The 20,798-nt window shown below is 38.3% G+C and overlaps 1 protein-coding gene across 3 annotated transcripts in view; it reads right to left on the bottom strand.

The window, feature by feature from the left end:
- The window catches only part of CIDEA (cell death inducing DFFA like effector a), a 43,645-nt gene extending 32,299 nt beyond the window's left edge, over window positions 1-11,346 (bottom strand). Inside the window, exon 1 of one of the 3 annotated variants that reach the window (XM_074199457.1) lies at window positions 11,216-11,346. In XM_074199457.1, the coding sequence (XP_074055558.1) occupies window positions 11,216-11,253 (38 nt within the window). In that variant the 5' untranslated portion in view covers window positions 11,254-11,346. Of the gene's footprint in view, window positions 1-10,410; window positions 10,809-11,215 lie in introns of those variants that run through there. The other 2 variants (XM_074199459.1, XM_074199456.1) reach the window with 2 other exon arrangements.
- Between the last annotated feature and the right edge of the window lie 9,452 nt (window positions 11,347-20,798).

The following is a 20,798-nucleotide window of genomic DNA, read 5'->3' as shown; positions in this document are numbered from 1 at the left end:
AGGAGCTTCCATCTCTGTTTCATCTTTAAGAGTAAGGGAATTCTGACTATTTTTCCCCTTACCACTGCTTTGAAGAGTTGATCAAATGTCAAGATATGACTCATGGGGTGAGGCAGATCAATCTGTAGAGTTGAATGTAAATTTATTATTCATATTCTAACTATTTTCATGAAGAAAATATCAATACCTCAGGAAATTTCAGAAGTTAGCATTACTCCCATTTTCATTATAATTACTTCCTTGCTAAGTAGTTTTACAGAGTTGAATGAATAATGCTGCTGGGACATGTTTCTAACATGCCAATGTCTTCACACTTTGGGATAGCTAGGTGGCATAGTGCATAGAACATTGGGCCTGAAATCAGGAATTCAACTTCAGACACTCACTGAGTGATCCTGGACAAATCACTCAGCCTCTGTATAATTGCTCAATTATAAAATTGGGAAAATAATAGTGCCTATCTCTCAGGGCTGTTGAAAAGCACAGCAGCACAAAGCACTTGATACATTGTAGGTGATTAATAAATGCTTGTTTCTTTTGTTTTCAATGGGTGATTTTGCTGTTTACTTTGATGTTGTTTACTTTCAGTTCTGGACTAGGAATTTGCCCTCTCCATCATTTTCTTTAGCCTGGAGAAGTATAGTACAATAGTAATAACTTAGGAGACCTGAGTTAAAATTCCAGCTCTGACACTTAAAATCTGTGAGACAGTGGATATACATTTTCTTCTTCAGGCTTTAATTTCCTAATCTAGAAAATGGGTTTAATGTGTTGAGAAAGAAGTAGTTCATAAGCCTTAAAGAGATATGTAGATGTGAGCTTTCATTATTCCTTATAAAAATATTTTTCTTGCATCTTACTCATCTTCTCTGTGTGACCTTGACCAAGTTAATTAATCTCTCTGTGTTCTAGGCAGTTCCCTAAGACTAGAAGTTGGAAAGAAGGTGCCAACTCCTAATGGTGAATGAAATTTTCTGTAGAAATGAAACTGCAGACCCAGTCTTGAGTCCTATTCTGTCTGACCCTCTTCTCTAGTCTCACTGCAACTACCTAGTAGAGATATTATTTATCCTCTAAACAGAATATGAAAACAGCCTAATAGGCTTTTTGTCTCTTTCTCATCTCAATTACACTCTTCATCCAAGTGCTAAACCGATTGATATTTATTTCTAGATATGGCCATATCATTCTGATTCTTAAAAAATCTCAAGTGGCTCCCTATAGTCTCCAGGATAAAGTTCAAACTCTTCTGCCTGGCATTTGGGCTCTTTCACAATCTCGCTTTTCAGTATTATTTCCTACTACTCCCTTTCACACCCTCTGCTTTCCAGGCAAATGAAGATACTCTCTCTCCCCTGATCAAGTCCTGGGCTCTTCTGTCACTTTGTCCTTGCTCACACTGGCCCATGTTTCATTTGCCAGCTGAAATCAAACTCACTTGTGTCAGTTGTTCAACTTTAAACTCAAATACAATTTCCATGAAGGCTTCTTATTTCTTCTCAGAAATAGTCCCCCTCCCATCTTAATGAGTTTTGTACCTATCTAATGCACTTAGCACAGAATACTGTGTATTGTCATTATCTAGGTTATCCTTCAATTAGCATGTTAGTTCTCTAAGGTTATCTTATCTAAACCTGTAATCTTTCCCAGTTGATTTATTCATGTATTAGTATGGTCCAATAAACATTTATTAAACCCTGTTTTAGAGAGGGAACTCTGTTAGATGCTGGGAAAGATATAACATTTAAATGAAACAGTGTGCCTACTCTTAGGTAGATTACATTCTAATGGAGGAGGTAGACACAATAAGTACAGAGATAAATAAAAGACAATTTTGAAAATTGTAAGCTCAAACAACTGAAGGAATCAGGAAATGAACAGAGAAAGAATGGGGTGGGGGACAGCTAGGTGGCACAGTGTATAGAGCACCGATCCTGGAGTCAGGAGGACCTGAGTTCAAATCCAACCTCAGACATTTAATAATTATCTAGCTATGTGCCCGTGGGCAAGTCACTTAACCCCATTGCCTTGCAAAAAGAAAGAAAGAAAGAAAGAAAGAAAGAAAGAAAGAAAGAAAGAAAGAAAGAAAGAAAGAGTGAAAGAGAGAAAGAGAGAAAGAGAGAAAGAGAGAAAGGGAGAAAGGGAGAAAGGGAGAAAGGGAGAAAGGGAGAAAGGGAGGAAGGGAGGAAGGGAGGAAGGGAGGAAGGGAGGAAGGGAGGAAGGGAGGAAGGGAGGAAGGGAGGGAGAGAAAGATTTGATTTTTGAAAGAGAAGAGTTTCAGAGGACTTGAAAAAAGTATGCCTTCTAGGAAAAGGGAATAGTTCCATTGAAGCATAAAATGGAGTCGAGTTCTTGAAGGTCTTAAACTCCAGAATAAGGAATTTTCAATTTTATGACTTTTTTCATAATCTTCATTCTTTTTGAGCTCTGTAGCATTTTACATCTCCCCCTTAACATTTCTCTTTTCCCTGGATTTTTGAGATAATGTTTTCTCTTGGTTTCTCTACCTATCTGGCCACTCTGACTCAACTGAGGATCCTCATTCTTACCCTGTCCCTTATTTGCAGATTTACTCCAAGGTATTATTCTGTCACTGGCTTTTCTTCTCAGGCTACACTCTTTGGATGATCTCATCAGCTCCCACAAGTTCAATTACCTGTTACATAGATACCTTCCAAATCCCTATATTAAGTCCCCTAGTTCCTAGCTCCTCTTCTCTAATCCTGTATCATCAATAGCTTATTGGATATTTTGAACTGAAAAAAAATGGAAATAACCATTTCAAACTCAACATATCCCAATCACAATTCATTATCTTTCCCGTAAAACTCATCTTTCTTCTGAATTTTCCTGTTTCTGTCAAGGGAACTACCATACTTCCAGTCATTACTTAGCAACTATATATCCAAATCAGTTGCAAAGTTTTATCAGTTCAAACTCCATAATTCATTCTCTCTCTCTCTCTCTCTCTCTCTCTCTCTCTCTCTCTCTCTCTCTCTCTCTCTCTCTCTCTCCCTCTCTCTCTCTCTCCTCACATGGCCCCATCAACTACTTAGCTCCATCAATCAATTCTAACTTGGACTTAACAAAATAATTTCTTTATTGCTTGTTCTACCTCTCAATCCATCCTTTGAACATAGCTGGCAAAATGACATTATTAATACACACATATGACTGTATCACACTCTCCCCAGTAAACTCCAGTGGCTCTCTATTGCCATCAGAATTGAAGACAAGCTGTTTGCTTTGGTGTTTAAAGACCTGTACCTTGGGTCCAGTTTATCTTTCCAGACCTATTACACTCTACTGTACTCTATGTATTCTTTTACTTTGCCAAACTGGCCTACGTTTTATTCCATTTCCTGTGTTTGTGGCTTGGCACAGGCTTTTCCTTCACACCTGGCACATATTCCCTCCTCACCTCTGGTTCTTAGAATCCTTACCTTTCTTCAGTGTCTAGCCCAATCACCACCTCTGATGGAAGGCTTTTCCTGATCCCCACTCCCCTGCTTCTATTCACTAGTACTTCCCTCAACTAAAATTACCTAGTATTTACTCTATGTATTATATATATATATATATATATATATATATATATGTTTGCAGATGACGGTGCTCTCAGTGCAGCCTCAGAAGCTAAGAAACAAGAAAGTATGGATCAGTTCTCTGATTCTTGTGCTAACAATTAATACCAAGAAAACACAGGTACTCCATCAGCCATCACCACACCATCCATATGTACAACCATCAATTATAGCAAATGGAGAAGTTTTGAGTACTGTGGACAAGTTCACTTATATACTTCCCAAGGAAGTACACATTGATAATGAATTTGACACAAGCATTACCAGAGTTAGCTCAGTGTTTGGGAAGCACCCAAAAGAAAGTGTGGGAGAAAAGAGGTATTAGCCTGACTACCAAACTAAAGATCTATAAAGCTGTTGTACTGACTTCATTGTTGTAAGCCTGTGAAACTTGTCCAGTCTACCAGTACCATGCCAGGAAACTGAATTGTTTCCATTTGAATTGTCTTAAGAAGATTCTGAAGATCACCTCACCTCATCAGACACTGGGGTCCTTTCTCGAAAGAAACTACCAAGCACTCAAACTCTATTGCAGAAAGCGCAACTCCAATAGATTGCTCATGTTCAATTGCCAAACATAAGAGTGCCAAAAAGACTATCTCATGGAGAACTCACACAGGGCAAGTGATTACATGGTAATCAGAAAAAAGCACTACTGAATTATGGAAGTAAACAGAAAAAAGGACACTGTCAAAGCTGTCTTAAGAACTTTGGAACTGATAGTGAGACATGGGAGATATTGGCACAAGGTTGCTCAGTAAGATGTGCCCTCATCAAAGAATGTGCTGTGCTCTATGAGCAAAGCAGAACATAGTAGATCAAAAGTAATTCAAGATATGCAAATGTAGAGACTCCACCCCAAATGTTCATATGGCCTATTTGTCCTGACCTGTGGTAGAACACATCAAACTTTTTTGGTCTGATCAAAACATAGTGATATCATTTTGGTCCTCTATGAGAGCAAAGGACAACCACCATATAAATGTAAACATAAGTGTATATATACATACATAAAATGTATATCCTTAAGTAAAATATGCATACATGTTATACATTAATATACACAAATGTTGTAAAAATTAAAAGATTTGCTTATTAAGCAAATTTTAAGATAAATGATTGAAATTCTGATAATTGATAAAGTGACTATCTAGGATACCATATTGGAAACATAGTCAAATTAAACTTACCACTGCAGTTATACATAATTGATCTTTATCTTTGCCATTTCCATCTATAAAAATGATTGCTTTGTCTCCTCTTCTAAGAAATCATCAGGAAATTGTTTGCTTCCAGATGCAGCTTGGGGAAAGTAGTTTTCAGGTAATCATAGCTAGAATTTGGCTGTAATAAACTGATATTAACTCATTCCTTGGGTGTACCAAGCTCAGCAGAGATACATAAGCCTTCTTGGAATTTCAGAAACTTCCTTAATCTTTTCTGTAACAAGACTTATTTAATCAAGTCAAACTAATATACAGCATATTTCTTATCCTTCACTATCAGGCACCACTTAACTTAGAGACTAACTATTTTCTTAAGCTTTAGTCTTCAACTTACATTACAATTTCATGTCATAGCTCCTTGTATATATTCCACATATAAAGAATCAGCATGTATTATAAATATGTAACTTTTAAATATATATCTTCTTAAATACAGAATGTCCATTCTTTAGGATGGCCAGTGGAAACATGAATCTTGACTGGGAAATCCAGAGGGCATTCATTATCTCCCTCCATTCCTTAAGTTTGCTACAAGAACTCTGATAGTTCTTGTTCAATAGACTTTATAGCTTCTTGAAGGCAGAAGCTCTGTATCTTCAGAGCCTTGTAGAGTGCTTTGCATGCAATAGGTGCTTAATAAATATGCATTGAATTGAAATATGAAAGCCAGTATTACTTGATGCAACATGAATTCCATAATTCCTATGTAAAAGATTGTTTTGAAATCCTTTGGTCCTAAAACTTTTTTTTTTGACAATTAAGTAACTAGTTGGTGAAGTACGTATAGTCTACATTTATATATTCATAGCAACTCTGTGAGGCAAATACTGTGGACACTAGAGTCTTCAATGTGCTCATGAAACAATGTGGGGCAGTGTATAAAATGCTGGACTTTGAAATATGTAAGACAAATTAAATTCTGCCTTTGAATCTTACAGCTGGGTAACCCTGGTCTAGTAATTGAATCTCCAAGTTTCTAAAACAACTCCTTGAACCTCCAACTGGTGATTTGCAAGGAAAGAAATCTTTCCACTATGTCATGTTGTCTCTTGAGTACTGAATATTCAGTCCATATCTTTTATTTGCAAATAAAACACAATCTTTAACATAGAGAAAGGGTTGCTTTATGCAACACCATGGATAAAGTACTCTACCTCCTGAGTTCCCATAGCTAAACTCATTCTCTTGCAAGGTTCAATGAAGCTTGGTAATCACACCTCATCTGAAACCTTTGCTCCTCTAATTGGATGTTAGAGTCATGTATTTCTAAATGTCCATTTAAGGAAGTGAGACAGGACAAACATCTGCTCATTTCTCATTGAGCTGGGTCCATTTTCAATTTCTTTGACTTTTTGTCCATGTTCCCAAACTGAGTGCCTTCTCCTTCCCTCCCCCCTTTCAAGTTTTCTTTTGTGTTTAGTCTTCCCCATTAGATTATAAGCTCTGAGGGCAGGAACTACTTTTCTTTTTAGTATGTTTTCGTATTCCCAATACTTAGTACAGTGCCCAACTCATAATAGATTCTTAATAAATGTTTATTGAGTTTTTACTGATTTGGGAATTAATCATTTCTAGATTTGGATTCACCAATCAATAATGTGTTTACTTGTAGTTATCACAGGATTAATAGGTTTGTCATTTGTACCTTAGTAGCATCTCAAACAGGGGGAGCTAATTGGTGCAGTGGATAGAATGCCAGACCTGGAGTCAGGAAGGTGAGTCTTCCTGAGTTCAAATTTGATGCATATACTGCCTGTATGGCCCTGTTTATCTCTATTTACTCTTCTGTAAAAATTGAGCCAAAGAGGAAAATGGCAAATCATTCTAGTATCTTTGCCAAGAAAACATCAAATGGGGTCATATATTTGGATATGACAAAATGATTGAACAACAACAACAACAACAAAAGCATCATTCACATATGTCCCCTTCTCTCCTATGACACAACTACACAACAGGATGTTGCAAGTTCTCATCACTTAATGCCTGGTTTATTACAGTATGATTGGATATGCATAACTTATATTGGATTACTTGTTATCTCAGGTTGGGGGGAGGAGAGGAAAGGAAAGAGGGTCAGAATTTGGAACTCACAATTCTTTTTAATCTTAAAAAATGTTTTAACATGTAAATGAAGAAAAATAAAATATTATATTTAAAATAATGCAATAGTCAGCAGGTTGGTCTCCCTGACACAAGTGTCTCTCTATTCCAGTCCTTCCTCCACTCAGATGACAAATTAATCTTCCTATAGTTCTGACCATGTAAACCTCTTAACACACACACACACACACACACACACACTTAAAAAACTCCACTTACTTTCTATTCCCTCCAGGATCAAAACTATATCTTACTTTTGGTTCTTAAAATCCTACATAACTATGCCCAAATGGCAATAAAACTATGAATAGCCTTTATCCAGCAATGCCACTATTAATACTGTATCCCAAAGAGAACAAAAAAAGTGAAAAAGACCCATGTGTAGCAGTTCTTATGAAGCCAAAGGATTGGAAATTGAGGGGATGCCCAATAAATGTGGAATGGCTGAGCAAATTGTGGCACATGAATATAATGGAATATTAATATTTTGTAAGAAAAATGAGTAGGCAGATTTCAGGGAAAAACCTGGAAAGACTTACATGAACTGATGCTGAGTAAAGTGAGAAGAACCAAGAGAACATTGTGTGATGATCAACTATGATAGACTTAGCTCTTCTCAGCAATACAATGATCAAAGACAATTCTAAAAGGTCTGCAATGGAAAATGCCATCCACATCCAAAGAAAGAGCTATAGAATCTGAATGCAGATCAAAGTATACTAATTTCATCATTTTAATTTTGTTTTTTGATTTTCTCTTCTTGTGATTTTTTCCCTTTTTTGTTCTGATTCTTCTTTCATGGCATGACCATTATGGAATTATGTTTAACACAATTGTATATATATAATCTATATCAGATTACTTGCTATCTTTGGATGGGAGAGAGAAAATTTTACAGAAATGAATGTTGAAAATTATCTCTACATATTGAAAAATAAATAATAAAGAAAAACATTTTTAAATCTACATATCTGCTATAACTGACTCTAATCATGCAGTCTCCTTACAGCTTATTCCCCTCCATGAACTTTGAGATCTAGGGATAATGGCCTTCTTTATGTTCCTCAAAAATTCCACTCTATCATCTCCCAGCTCACACTATTTTCACTGGCTATTCTCCATGCCTGGAATACTCTCCCTCCTCAACTCTACCTTCCTGGACTTCCTTCAAATCTCAGCTTAAGTCCTACCTTCTGCAAGAAAACTCTCCATCCTCCTTAATATTAATGTCTTCCCTCTGAAACTACTCTTAATGTATCTTGTGTCTTGTTTGTTTGTAGTTCTTTATAAGATGTCTCCTTGCTGTGAGTTGCTTTGAGAACAGGGTTTGTTTTTTGCCCTTTTGTTGTATCTTAGTAATATTGCCCAAGGCATAGTAGTAATTAATAAATGCTAGCTGATTATGTCCAGCCTGTTAGATCTAGGTGGGAATTTAGGGATCATACAGTCCCATGCCTAATTCTACACACCAGTAAATGGAAGCCCTGCGAAAAGTAACTTTTCCTGGGTCATATAGCTAGTTTGAGATAAAGTTATAACCGGAACCTGTTCAGGGACAGTTAAGTGGGTGAATACAGAACTGGGCCTGGAGTCAGGAAAACTCATATTCCTGAATTCAAATCTGGTCTTAGACTTACCAGCTGTGTGATCTAGGGCAAGTCACTTAACCCTTTTGGTCTTAGGTTTCTCATCTGTAAAATGAATTAGGGAAGGAAATGGAAAAACACTCTAGTATCTTTGTCAAGGTCTCAAAGAGTCAGATGAAGCTAAACAATAATAAAAAAAGAAACTATTTAGCTCTTAGAAAGACATGAGTTGAGTTTCCAGCAGCCCAGACTCTATCAGAGTAGCCAAGGGAAAAGGAAGTAATGGGAATCATGGTAGGAGAGAGGTAAAAGGGGTTATTGATTTTACTAAGGCTTGAAGGAGGTTGCCTGATTATTCTTAAGACTGTATAAGTCAAGATATCTTTCTGGTTTTCATAAACCCCTTTTTAGTCATGACCTATCGTTCAGGTAGTGATAGTTCTGGTAGATTTGGCAAAGTTAATATCTCCTAATTCTCATTCTAGGGTCCCTAGTGGCAGAGAGAATAGATTCAGCCTTGAAGTCAGGAAGACTTATTTTCATGAATTCAAATAGGCCCCCAGACTAGTTGTTTTTGATCCTGGGCAAGTCACTTAACACTTTTGTCTTGGTTTCATCATCTGTAAAATGAGCTGGAGAAGGAAATGGCAAACCATTCCAGTATCTCTGCCAAGAAAACCCCAAATGGGAAGAGTCAAACACAAAAGGAAAATCTACTAAACAAGCAATTTTCAATCCAAGGTTTATTCTACTATCCTGAACTATTCTACTACAGATGCAATTTAGTTCAATGACCCACATATGATATCTCTTACAATCCTCCAAGTCTTCATTTATTTCCTGCTATAAGTTATTCAGTTATGGAAATTCACTTCTTCATGAGGTAATTGAATTCAATAGGTATTTATTAAGTAACTATAAATACATTACACAGTATTTCACAATGGGGATAGAAAGCCAAAAATGAAGCATTCCTTGTCTTCATAGAACTTATATTTCACTTGGGAAGGGTGAAATATGCACAGATATATGCATTTCAAAACATATACAGAGTAATAATGACAGAGTGCTAAAAATGGAAGTAGGAGGAAGAAGGAGACAATTCAGGAAAAAAGACAACTTCAGAGAAACTCCACTTTAAATGTATATTCTGAAACCTCATGTGATTTCATGGATGCCTTTTAAAGATATTACCTCCAAAGACAGTCATAGACAAGATATGATCATTGAAACCTTTCAAGAAAACAGATGAAGAGCAACTTATCCAAAATAAGTAAACCCTAAAGAAACATTAAAAAGAACACTAGGTGGCCTTTACATTAGCTACCTAGAATTAGCTAAAAGAGAGACAGTGTTCAGGGATGTCACCTTTGGTGGTTGAGTCATTTCTGACTTTCCATAACTCCATTTGGGATTTTCTTGGCAAAGATACTGAAGTGGTTTGCTATTATTTCCTTCCCCAGCTCAATTTACAGATAAGGAACTGAGGCACACAGGATTAAGCGACTGGTGTCAGAGGTTGGATTTGAATTCACATCTTCCTGACTCCAGGACCTGAAATCTATCCGCTCCCTTATTCACTGTAGATGTGAAAAAACTGGATAACCATCTATCAGAGACAGAGGAGATCCCTAGGTAAGTAGGATGTATAATTAAAGTGTCAGGACCTCCATTTCTTCCTCTAGAAAATGAGAAAGGTTGGGCTAGATAATTGTCAAAATTCCCTTCCAGATTTAAATCCGACGGTCTCTTAGGCTCTCTGTTACTTTTAGAAACCGTGTGTCTGTGAAACAAAGCCCCTATTCTGAGATCCAGTCCAAGTCTTAACATTCTGTCATGACATGCTTTCTTCCCCTCCCTCCACCTCCGATTTGACAAAATTTCCACCAGGAAAACTAAATCACGACCTACCGCCTTCTAATGCAGAACACCAAGAGCCAACACCAATTCCAACGAGTAATGATTTTCATTGAAGAAGCTCTGGAGGGCATTTTCCCGTCCCAGGGGGCAACTATCCTACCAGTCCCCACTCCAAGGGGATGAGACACTGTCTCAGCCTCTTCTCCAATCTCCACCTTTTCTCAAACAAAGGCAATACTCTGGGCAGCAGTTTCGCAAATATTTCCAAAGCCAGAACATAAAAATAAAATAGACGGAGAGGTGGCCACTGATTTAGATACCTTGCCGTAGAGTAACATTTTATCATTATTAAATTTCTGACACTCGGCAGCTCTAGCAGGTTAAATTGGAACATGTACCTCCCTTTCCTCATTTTCTTTCTCCGCCACTTCCAAACGCCCAGATCCCTTGACCTTGAGAGTAGCCACTAATGGGTTACTCCCCACCCACCGTGCAGGCAGACCCAGGCGCCGCAGCGACCGGCGAGAAGCCCCGACGCTTTCCAGGGGAGCCCTGTGTGGGGCAGCAGCAGGTGCGTGGGGTGCGGGCGCTCCCGGCCAGGCACCCCTGGACTAGACCCTGAGGCGGCGGGTTGGGCCGGGAGGTCAGAGGATGGGAGGGTGGCCGCCCGGTAGAACAGCAGAGGACACGCAACGCCTAGCAGGGCAGGAGTCAAAGCCTCCAGGCTCCCTGCGTCCTCCTAACCAGAAGGGGCGGCTGCCCGGGCTCTGCCGGGACGCGGATGGGGCTCCTGCCTGGACCTGGACTGGCAGCCCGCGGAGAACGGGGGGCTGGGGGGACCGCACCGCGAGCCCACCTTATCAGGGTTCCGGCATAGTCCCTGGCGGCGTCCATAGCCTGGTGACCTCTGTGGTGGAGCTCCGAGGGAGAGTGGGCGGGTGGCGCAACTGGCCTCAAGCCACCCTCACACGCACCCCCTGCCCATTCTTAAGGCCCTGACCGCCGGGCCACGCCCCGCCCGGCCCGCCCCGGCCCTGACCCGGGGAGGTGGGGGACACCGGGGACTGGGGGCAGGTAACGGTGCCACGGGACAAGGAGGGGAGGGGGAAAGCGTGGCTCCTCAGGGCTGCCGGTGCGCACTTCCTCACTGATCGATTAACTTGTTCACCCGTTTAACAAGCAATTCTGAAGTGTTGTTTCTGCTTCTCTGGAGCATCGCAGACACAAACTGATTAACGAGAGGCTTGTTGTGGAGCAGATTCGGGAAACTGTTCACCGGGTCAAGCCCCCTCTCCTCTGGGCCTCCGGGAGTCTGCCCCGGGGCTTTCCTGTCGGGGGAAGCGTGACGGGCTATGCAGTGGGTCTTCGGTCCGGATCGCAATCCTTTCTGGAATTTCATGCTTGTTGGAGGATTTGCACCAATTTGTCTTTTGTCCTCAGGAGCTCCGCCATCACTCAGCAAACGACGTGCTCCCTTGGAAACCGCAAAGCGCCCCACAATCACTTAGCTGGATAGTTAGACCGCGTACTTCTCAGAGCAGGAAGGCCAAGGTGCTCTAGACATAATTAACAGCTGCAGGGTTTGGGGAGAGTGATCCTCACCTGAGAGCACAAGATGAGTTAAGATCATTTTGCAGACCAGGGGCACTGAATCAAATAAAGAATGCAGAGGACTGAATTAATCTCTAGTCCAAAATAGGCCAGGAGAAATTGGAAATGGACAATTAACTTGCAACTTTAAGATCAAGTTCCTATCAATCGAGCCAACAGAGCCGGCTAGAGACAGGAGGGTCAGGAATCAAATAGAAGTTTAATTTCAAAGTGAGGAGAGAACTTGCAAACAAGGACCGCAACTCTAGTGGGGGAAGAATCCACTTTAGTGTGGCTGAACCTTGATTTATATCCTTGTAACTAGACAAAGTGTCAAACGATGTGGTGTGAGGGGCAGCTAGGTTGCCCAGCTGATAGGGCACCTGCCCTGGAGTCAGGAAGACCTGAGTTCAAACGTGACCTCAGATCTTAATACTTTAAAAAAATTTTTTTAAACATTTTTTTTAGGTTTTTGCAAGGCAAAGGGGGTTAAATGGTTTGCCCAAGGCCACACAGCTAGGTAATTATTAAGTGTCTGAGGTCAGATTTGAACTCAGGTACTCCTGACTCCAGGGCCAGTGCTCTATCCATTGTGCCACCTAGCCACCCCCCTCTCAATACTTACTTAACTGTGTGACCTTGGACAAGTCACTTAACCCCATTGTCTTGACAAAAAAAAACAGGGGAAAAAACCCAATGTGGTATGGCCACAATAGTGAGGTTCAACAGCAATGGTGAGGTATGGGTGTCTAGTGACATAAAAATCTGAGTACAGATTGCTGTTTTGCCAAGTTCAGGTCACAGCTTGCTTGCTGGGTCTTATCTCTGGAAAACAGGGTGTCTCCTATCTTGACATTTCCCCCTTTTGACCAAAGGGAGAGGATCTGAAAGAATTCCTATCTTTCTGGCCAACAAAGAAGAGACAGATATAAGCCAACATGCCCTCAGAGGCCAGATAGGTCAGAATGAGATGTAGCTTAGGGATTTAGTTCCCAGAGGGAACTGATCCAGGAAGTGTTCCAAGTATCACTGCTAGTCATTGGTTACAAGCAGAAAAGAGAGGGGGGCCAAGAATGGAGAGGGGGAAAGTGCCAATACACACTTGAATCAGGGCCTTGGTTATTGGGCACAGAATAAAAAGGAAGAGAAAAAAACAACTAGAACAGTATACTCAGTCCTCACTCAGAGCTGTCTTTTCTGAATGTCAGCTGATTCTGGGTCCACACCAAATGAACCTTGAGGTCCCCAGAGGGTTTGCTATCCCCTCGGGAGAAGGGGTTTTCTTCAGATGCTGTAGGAGAACATGCCCACAAGTTTGACAGCTGTGGGAGTAATCAAAAGGACTTGTTATGGGCCCTTAGAAGACATATGGATTGATAATTGTGAGAAAAGTACTTGTATCAATCTTTGGAACTGGTCAGCATAATAGAAGTCCTGGATTAAGGATCTCTAAACAGCACACATAGATATAATCCAGTTTCCCGGCTACACAGGGGTTGGTTCACATAACGCAATAAAATTTTCTCACACTTCCCATACAACATTAAGTGTAGTAGAAAGCAAATTACTTAGAGGGTTTACAATGGACTGGTTTTGAGAAGGGAGATTTACATGTTACCAAGGTAACCAAGAAAACTTAAACATCTTGAAACAAAATACCAAAGCAGTACAATAGTTATCAATAATATTTAACTGACATCAAATCTCTTTATATCCTAGTAATCCATTCACAATATTCAGTTAACCAGAACATTTTAAGTCCCAGATGTCTTGTGTAGTTAGTTATCTGGTCCGTAGTAATTTTTTCTTGGACCATAGGCATTATTCTCAGGACAGCTCTAAAGGGGACTCTGCTTCTTTGGTCCCAAATCTAGAAGTTCCTAGATAACTCTGATTTAATATAATTTAATATAAGCACTTAAATTTGGTTCTTCAATCTTGAAACGTCAGAGAATTTCAGTTTATATGCAATTCAGTTTTTCTACAATGCTGTTTCTATCTTTACCTAAATGTGTATCTGATGTAAGAATCTTTTAAAAATTACCAAGGGTTCCAATTGACAAATGGTCAAAGGACATGCGGAGGCAATTTACAGATGAGAAAATCAAAGCAATCCATAGTCATTTGAAAAATCGCTCTAAATCACTACTTATTAGAGAAATGCAAATTAAAGCATCTCTGAGGTACCACCTCACACAAAGGGCAATAAAAATGTGCATACCCTTTGATCCAGCAATACCACTGGGTCTATACCCTGATGAGATCATGAAAAAGGGTATAAACATCAGTTGTACAAAAATATTCTTAGCAATCATGTTTGTAGTGGCAAAGAATTGGAAATTGAGTGAATGTCCATCAGTTGGGGAATGGCTGAACAAATTGTGGTATATGTATGTTATGGAACACTATTGTTCTATTAGAAACCAGGAGGCATGGGAATTCAGGGAAGCCTGGAAGGCTTTGCATGAACCGATGCTGAGTGAGGTGAGCAGAACTAGAAGAACATTGTACACCCTAACAGCAACATGGGGATGATGATCAACTTTAATGGACTTGCTCATTCCATCAGGGCAACAATCAGGGACAATTTTGGGCTATCTGCAATGGAGAATACCATCTGTATCCAGAGAAAGAATTGTGGAGTGTGAACAAAGACCAAAGACCTTTAATTTAAAAAGACTTATCTTATTATGTAATTTTGGAGCTCATATTTTATTCTTTTTCCTTAAGAAGATGATTTCTTTCTCAACACATTCAACTTAGATCAAGAAAACAGTATAAAGACTAACAGACTGCCTTCTGTGGGAGTTGGGAGGAGGGAAGTGAGATTAGGGGAAAAATTTTAAAACTCAAAAATAAATAAATAAATTACACAATAAAAACTTAATGAGGGTTCATCTACAAAATGAACTCTTCTGCCATTTAAGCTTATAAAAATATCTTAAAAATGGGGAAATTATTTCATTTTTACCATTATCAACATAATTTATAGGTAAAATCTTAATCTAATTTGGAGAAATTGGTGCTAAAACATTCAAAGTATGAATTTCCATGTCAGATAAATTTGAACCCAATCATATAATCCTGTTGCTGTCTCAAAATTTGCTATTCCATTTATTTAGAAAACTTTTACATCTTTGTATTAATACTTTGTCAAATTACTCCTGAAGCTTTCAAAAAAAGTTAATGACAGTTATGTGAAAAATCTACATTTTATTGATAAGGAAGTTGAAGTCATATAACCTGTTCTGCATTCTCACTTCATTAAATACTTTGTGATTTACTAATTTCTGACAAAAGTTTACTGAGCTTCTACTGTATTTAAGTCTATAAAAAACCCCTAAATATCCCTGTATTATTATCAAGAAGTTATCTTTTTTGTTTGTTTGTTTTGCTGGACCTATGATTTCATGAGAACATCTATTATTCAAATAAGTGCCTTCTCTGCAGAGCCTTAGAGAGTTACTTGCAACATTGATAGTGTACATGGCCTGTCTAGGGCGGCAAGCCAGTATATGTTAGATGCAAGATTTGAATCCAGGTCTTTTTTTACTCAGGAACCAGATCTCTATCTCAAGATCTTCTAGGTTACTACAGGGTAGGGGGGAAAAAAGATTATTTTCTCTCACATCTCTCTCAACCAACCCATCTACCAAAGTCCTATTCAAGATTTTACCACCTTTTCCCCCAAGTACTCTGAAATGTATGTCCTCTAGGTAATAAACTTGCTTCCATCTTAAAACTTCCCCTTTTTTGTTGCTTCCATGTCCTTTTACTCCCTGAAACCTGGCTCCTTCTTATAACAGAATCTTCAGCTACCTTTTCAACATTGGTTGCACTTTCACCCATTCCCTTGATTCATGGTAGAATTTGGGGGTTTGAAATACTTCTTGTACCTCATGATCACTTCTAGGTTCTTTTGGTACCACCATCGCTCAGTAAACTCTTCTCCTTTCAAGTCCATTCAATCCATATTTATCTCCCAATTAGGATTCTGGTAGCTTATTTTCTGAATTCTATAATATTCTTCTCCCTTCATTGATGAGTTCAGTCCCTGGTTAACAGTCTTTCAAGCTACCCCAACTCCCACCTTCATAATGAGGGACTTGATTACATATAGACACTCTCAACGTTCCTAATCTCCCTGGTCCTTAATTTGCTCATTGCTTATGATATACTCTTCTACCCCACCTCAATTATACACAGATTGTTAGACCCTTAATTTTGTAACCCCCTACAAGTTTCTTCCATGGTTATGAACGTTGATATTTATCTGATAAAAAAGAACTTTTTTGTAATTCTACCTTTCCCTCTGTCTTGCAACTCCTAATTCTATATTTTGTCTTTTGAACTCCAAACTGTCCACCCTTTAGATCTTTTCCTAGCTATTACCATTGCACTGGGTACTCTCCCCTTCTTTCCCTATCTTGACAGTTTGATGAATCAGTTCTACTCTACAATATACTCTTCTCTCTAGGTTCTTGCTCCCTTTTTCTATATCTTATCTTGTTCTACCAAGCCTCAACCTTGGATTATTTCCACCATGTGCTAACTTACCTCTTATTCATATGCTGGGTCCATTATAACTTTACATTCCATATTCTTAGTTGAATCCTCATTTATGGCAAATCATTCCTTTTATATTTCCCTAATCAATTCACTATCCCATCACAACAGTATCTTTTCCAAACCTCTTTATTCCTCCTCAAAATTCTCACAACTTTTCTTTCCCCTACCCTTTCAACTGAGAACCTTGCCTCAAACTTCACTGGAAAAAAATTGAGTCCATTCAACTGAAAGCTCTTTTATCTACCCTTTTCATTTTTCATCACTCAGTTACTTTCTTCCAAACATACCTCTTTACTCCCATTCCACATGAAAAGATAGCTTTGCTCAGGCTTTGTACGCACCATCCTGTCTTCTCCATCAGATTCCCCCTTCTATCATTCCCACTCTCTCTCACTTTCAATATCTTCCTGTGTTCTGGTTGCTTACATACTGTCTACAAGAACATGTTTCTGCCATTCTCCAAAAGCCCTCACTTGATCTGTTTATTCTGTTAACTATCATCCAATATGTTTTCCTATCTGTGGCTAAACTTGAGAAGACAATCCAGTCAATGCCTCTACTTCCTTTCCTCTTACTCTTTTCTTAATTTTCTACAGTCTGACTTTTGACCTCACCCATCAACTAAAACTACTCTTTCTAAAATTACCAATGATAATTGCCAAATCTAATGATTTTTTTAAGTCCTCAATTTTATTTCTCTGCAACCTATCAGGCTACAGATCATGCTTTTCATCTTCATACTCTCTTCTCTCTAGGCTTTATGCAGCACAGTCCTTTCCTTATTGTCCCTCATCTCTTTGACAATTCCTTCTTTCTCCTTTTTTCTGGATCTTTTTTCAGGTCCTCTTATCAGTCAGTGTACCCCAGGGATGTCTTAGGCTCCTCTATAGTATTCTTCTTGGTGATCTCATCAATTTCCAAGGATCGTTTCAATGTAGATTTTTCTCAGTATATTTATCTATCTCTAAATTCTTTCCCAATCTCCAGTATCACATCTCCAACAGTCTATTAGACATCTCAAAGTGGAGGACCTGAAGACATCTTAAACTCACCATATCCTTTCCCTTCAATCATCCCCTCTTCCTAACTTCCCTATTATTGTTATTTTTCATTCTCAAAGAAAACCATGACACCAGGGAGGTGAATGCCATGACAACCATATGCATTGAATTTCAATGAATGAATTTACTGTGCTAAATCACCAGCTTATCTTTCTCCTCTGGAGTCATCTAGGTCCAGTGGTCAGATATGAATCAGAATGACTAGATGATCCTGGATGCGAGGCAATCAGGGTTATGTGACCTTGGGCAAGTCACTTGCTGTTGATAGTATCTCCTTTCTCTCAGTCACCTAGACTTATAAGCAATGTCACTCTAAACTCCTCGTTCTTAATCCCATACTAAATCTATTACCAAGTTTTGTAGTTTATAGTTTCATAATATCTATTGTATAAGCTCCCTACTTTCCTTTGTCACTGTCACATCCTGCTTTATTGCAGTATCCTTCTGGTTGGTCTCCCTCTTTCAAGTCTCTCCTCACTCCAATCCATTCTCCAATTAGCTATTAAAATAATCTTCTTAAAGTAGAGGCCTTTTTCCTGTAAACTGCTCAATAGAGCTTACTACTTCCTATTAACTCCTATTTAGTTTATATTTTACATTATATTTCATATATAATATATAGATAATAATTTGTTATTATATTTTAGAACATATAACATAAATTTATGAAATCCTCTGGGTTTTAAATACTGTCAAAGCCTAGCCCTTTCCCTTCCTTTCCAGACTTCTTATTCCTTACTCCCCTCCTATATATATTCTACAATTCAGTGACAATGGCTTCCTTGGAGTTCCCCAGAGTTCCAACTAGATTCTGGTTCCATGCCTGGAATTATCTCCTAGCTCATCTTAGTCTCTGTTAAAATCCTGTCTTTTGACCTCCCTTAATTATAGTGCCTTCTCTCTGAGATTAGTTCCAATTTAGTCTATAGCTATATCAATATTTATCTTGTTTTTAGAGTTTGCATTTTCTTTTTCCCTATTAGATTTTGAGCTTCTTGAGAGCAGGAACTGATTTTGCTATTTTTCAAACATTCTTCCAACATTCCTTGAATTTATCACAGTACATATTAAGTGCTTAATAAATGTGTGTTGACTTTACTTGACATGTAATATTTGATTTCAAAGACTTTTCTCAACCCTCTCCAATGAGTACAGAGACAGAAAAAGCTAGTAGGTAGGGGAGCAATACCTAATTTCTTTAAGCTAGTAATTATTAGCTTTGGTCATATTATGACTGTTGTCTGCACATAAAGGGAAAAACTGCCATGAGTTAACTTTATTGCTTGGAGGGGCAACTAGGTGGCACAATGGTTAGAGTACCAGGTCTGGAGTTAGGAGGGCCTGAATTCAAATCTAGCCTCAGACACTTAATAATTACCCACTTAATGTGACCTTGGGCAAGTCACTTAGCCCCATAATTCTGCAAAAAAAAAAAAACCCAAAATCTTTATTGCATGGAAAATTAAAAACTGCTATTTATTTATATGAGAGGGGAAGATGATTTAAGTAGAATAATCTTACTTAGAGTAAAATCTTGGCTATTGGGGGGCCTGTGGTAAATGATTTCTGGATAATTGAGCTTTTCTAATAGTTCTTTTTTCCCCTAATTGAGTTTTTCTGAGAGTTTCTCTCTTACATCACACAACATATTAAAAAAACCTTTTTGAATGAAAAATTTCCTAAAATGGATAATTCTTTACCCTGTCTTGTTTAAAAACTTTAAAATTAATATATTTTTATTTTTATATCACTGAATAGATATATTTTCCAGTTAGTCATTCCCCTCACCTAAGAGGAAGAAAAACTTCATCAGATATACCATATTCTATCTTCTTCATGTCCTATTTATACAATGAAGGGAGGGAGATAGATGTCTTATCGATAAAGTATTGGATTTAGTGTTTGAAACCTACTTCAGATACTTGCTGTATGATCCTGAACACATCAATCAAGCTTTCTGGGCCTAGGTTTTCCCATTTGTGAATTGAAGCAGGTTGACTCATTGATCTCTAAAACACCTTCTAATTGTGAATCTTTGATCTTTTCTTTGGACTCAAGTTTGGCCATTATCATTTCACAGCATTCAATTTTGATTGTTTTGTTGTTCTTATTGTCATTTGTACATATTGTTTTCCTAGTTCTGCACATTTCACTTTGCATTAATTCTTATTTCTTCACATTCTTTTCTCTAAAATCATATTAATCATTTTTAGTGTTCAATAATATTCCAATATATTCACATACCAAAATTGTTTAGCCATTCCTTAAACAAAGGGGATGCCTCTTGAGTGAAGAATAGCTAACCATTGTCAAGATTCTAACATGCTTTGGTGCCAGTTCTCTGCTACTTCAAAAATATTTCTATAAATATTCCATTATATCTGGGATCTTCCTTCCTTTGTTCTGACTTAATTGCAAAATTTCCTTAATAATGTCCTCAAAATATTGCAAGATAAAACAAACAGGCAAATGAAGACATGGGCAATCAGCTTAAATGAAGACATAAATATGAATATTTTGAAGTGTAAACTCATATTTTCAATAAATGATTCCTCAGTATGATTATGCTATATAAGCTCTTTTTTAAGAAAAAAGACTATAGCATCTTGAATGAATTTTTTGATTCAAAGGTTAAGATCTTGACCTGCATGCTGTTAATTTATTTCTTAACCTTGAATTAACTTATGTCATTCCAATAAAAATCTGACTTGTTTTCTCTCTCCTCTCCTTCTCTCCCTACCTCCAGTCTTTTCTAAGATGGACAGTGTAAGAGTCCAAGATTTTCTTGTCCTTCCTCTTATGCCCCATTTGTTTAGCACAGGAAAATAGTTCTTTAGTTGGCTCACTTAATGGTGGAAAAAAAACATCCTTTGATTTGCAGAAGTAATGGAGACTGAAAATTATTTTCTTTCCCAATGTCACTGCCAGAATAGCTAAATCTAGCAGTAGGAGGTTTTTCAATTCAGTCATTTTTCAGTTATGTCCCACTCTTTGTGACCCTATTTGGGGTGTTCTTGTCAAAGATACTGGAGTAGTTTACCATTTCTTCTGCAACTCATTTTACAGATGAATAAACCAAGGCAAGCAAGATTAAGTGACTTGCCGAGGGTCACACAACTACTAATTTTCTGAGGCCAGATATACTCTCAGGAAGATGAGTTTTCCTGATTCCAGATCTGGTGTTGTCTACTGTACCATCTAGCTAGCTGCCCAGCAGTG

This window comes from Macrotis lagotis, chromosome X, assembly GCF_037893015.1.
Source record: "Macrotis lagotis isolate mMagLag1 chromosome X, bilby.v1.9.chrom.fasta, whole genome shotgun sequence".
Taxonomy (NCBI): Eukaryota; Metazoa; Chordata; class Mammalia; order Peramelemorphia; family Peramelidae; genus Macrotis; species Macrotis lagotis.
The sequence above is the reverse complement of the archived record's forward strand: the minus strand, read 5'-3'. Positions and strand labels throughout refer to the sequence as shown.